At 64.7% G+C, this 2,722-nt stretch overlaps 1 protein-coding gene across 1 annotated transcript in view; it reads left to right on the top strand.

The window, feature by feature from the left end:
• Asmtl (acetylserotonin O-methyltransferase-like) overlaps window positions 1-2,722 on the top strand; it is a gene marked incomplete at its 5' end in the record, with an annotated part of 13,093 nt that overhangs the window by 8,199 nt on the left and 2,172 nt on the right. The window contains 4 exon segments of the mRNA XM_013505602.1: window positions 447-631; window positions 1,125-1,230; window positions 1,557-1,700; window positions 2,179-2,301. Coding sequence (XP_013361056.1) covers window positions 447-631; window positions 1,125-1,230; window positions 1,557-1,700; window positions 2,179-2,301 — 558 coding nt within the window.

Raw genomic sequence — 2,722 nt, 5'->3', positions numbered from 1 at the left:
TCAGCAAATACAGTTGAAACAAGGATGGGTGGATGGATGGATGGATGGGTGGATGGATGGGTGGGTGGATGGATGGGTGGGTGGATGGATGGGTGGATGGATGGGTGGATGGATGGATGGATGGATGGGTGGATGGATGCATGGATGGGTGGACGGATGGATGGGTGGGTGGATGGGTGGACCGGTGGGTGGATGGGTGCCGTGCAGGAGACCCCTCTGGGAGCAGCTCGGGGACACATGGGTCACCTTGGGTCCCAGTTCGGGCCACCGACGCTGTAGCCTGGGCCTGGGCGGCACTGCTCCGCGCAGAGCTGGCGTTGGTGCAGTTTGCCCTGGTCAGCTAGGTGATGCCGGTCCGAACGTGTGCCCGGCACCCACTCCTGCCCCCAGCCGTATTCTCTGGGGCGGTGTCTGCCGAGAAATAACGCGGCACCCCTGCCCCCCAGGCTACCGGAACACGGAGCTGGCGGGCGTGTACCTCGTGTCCGACGGCGAGGTCTCCCTGAATAGCTACATCCTGCACACGGGCGCACACGCCTGGGACCGCTTCATACGTGTGGGGTGCAGCACCGAGGACGGCCAGAGCCAGCAGCACGCAGCCGCGGGGACAAAACCCAGGGACCCCGTCCAGGTAGCGGACCACGCAGGGACAGGGGGATTGTCTGCAGCTGCTGTGTGCTTGGGAAAGGTGGAGGGGACGCAGGTCGGTGGGACCGCGCACGGCTGGGGGGGCGCTGAGGGTCGACCAGGGCGCCCAGAAAGCCAGGGAGGGTCGGCCTTGCTGCCACCAAATGGGATGAACGGCCACTCCATGTGTATGAGCACCTGTAAGCCCAGGATTTGGGAGGCTGAGGCAGGAGGATCCCAACTTTGAGGCCAGCTTGGGCAACTCAGGGACACCCTTTCTCCAAATAAGAAAATAAAGTAGGGGCTGCGGGTGGAGCTCAGGGCGCAGGCCCCGGGCTCAATCCACGGTGCAGAGGGAAGAGGCGGACGGAGCTCAGGAGACACACGCAGGGCCAGAGAACCACGCATGGACGGGGAGAGCCCCGAGCAGGTCTCAGCCCTGGGCAGCGGCTGGCAGTGCCCCGTGCCACCCCTCCTCACCCCCCGCTCTGTCTCAGGAGGAGCAGGTGCTCCGCGCTGCCCACGGGATCGCCCAGCTGACCGCACACGCGGTGGCCACGGCCGTGGACCTGTCGCGATTCGGCTCCGCCTGCCACCTGGGAGGTGCGTGGACCCCACGCTGCCGGTCAGCAGACACCCAGCTCTGTGCAGCCGGGCGGCATTCGCTGCCTAAGCACCAGTGGGCCAGCGGGACTGGTGGAGGAGCAGTCTGCCTTCCGAGGGGCCGCTGGCTCCCTCTCTTATGACGGAGCAGAAGAAACCTTCCTGAGCGTTTCAGGGAAACTTGGGCTCAGGGAACTTGGCCTCCTGTGCTGCCATCTCACCTTCCTCAGCTTCCACACACAACTGCTCTTTTGGCCCAGAGTGGCTGCGGCAGCGCCGGCCATCACATCTGCATCCCCGCATCACGGCCTTTTGCTCTCCCACAGGCTGCACAGGCGCCCTGGCACACGAGCTGGCCCGAGAGTACCCAGGGCTCACGGTGACCGTGCTCGACCTCCCCGACGTCATCGAGCGGGCACACTGGTTTCGGCCCCGCGGACCGGAGGCAGCTCAAGTCAGCTTCGCGCCTGGTAAAGCCGCCGATGTGTTACATGTACAAGCCCATTGCTGTGTGCATGACGTGCGTGTGTATGCCTGTGTGACACAGCAAGTCCCTCTCCATGTTTCTGTGTCTCTGTATGTGCGTGCGTGTGTGACGGGTGCCCGTGTGTGTGCATGGACTGTACATCTGCACGCATGTGGCGTGTGTAAGCGTGTGCTGCTCTGTCTGCACATGTGCACACGTGGCTGTGCGTGTCGACGCCTGTGTGCGTTCCCATGTCTTCCATCTGCTTGCACATCTGCATCATGTGTGTGGCATGTTTCTGTCTTGTGTACACGCATGTGCACGCGTGTTGGCTCAGACGCCTCTGCATTTGCACCCCTGTCCCCGCTGTCTGCGTGTGTTCTCCGCGTGCACGGGGTGGGGTGCGCGTGCGGTGAGCTCGTGGTCCGCATTTCCCGGGGTCCCGTGCGTGGCCCGTGATCCGCCCCGTGCTGTCCCCACAGGCGACATCCTCAGAGACGGGCTCCCCGCAGCGCAGCTGTACGTCCTGGCCCCGCTGCCCCGAGCCTGGCCGGGCACTGCCCTGCGTGGGCTCCTGCGGAGGGTGGCCAGCGCCTGCCGCCCAGGTGAGACTCCTGTCGGCGCTTCTGTGCAGACACAGCCCGAGGCTGAGGCGGGAGGGTCCCTGGCTGCCCTGCGTCCCCAGCTGGTCCCAGGCCACCTGGACGGTCGGTCAGGGCCACGCAGGGCACATGTCCTAGGACCGTGCCGTGGGACCCTGCAGTCTGGGTGTCTTGCTGTCCATCCGTCCATCCTCTGTGTGTCCATCCATCAGTCACTCCATCACTTCAGGCCCAAGGCTCGCAGTGGTCATCGGCTCCATCAGCCACGTGTCAGCCAGCGGGGCTTCCCGTCCACTTCCTGCCCACCATCTGTCCGTCTGTCTGTCGGGTCTGCCCCCCATGTCCGTCACTGTCCCTCTCATGACCCCTGCAGAATCCATCTCCTGTCTGTCATCCGCATGTCTGCTGTCCAGGCAGCCCTCGT

This window comes from Chinchilla lanigera, unplaced genomic scaffold, assembly GCF_000276665.1.
Source record: "Chinchilla lanigera isolate Chin_1 unplaced genomic scaffold, ChiLan1.0 scaffold00098, whole genome shotgun sequence".
Lineage (NCBI taxonomy): Eukaryota > Metazoa > Chordata > Mammalia > Rodentia > Chinchillidae > Chinchilla > Chinchilla lanigera.
The sequence above is the reverse complement of the archived record's forward strand: the minus strand, read 5'-3'. Positions and strand labels throughout refer to the sequence as shown.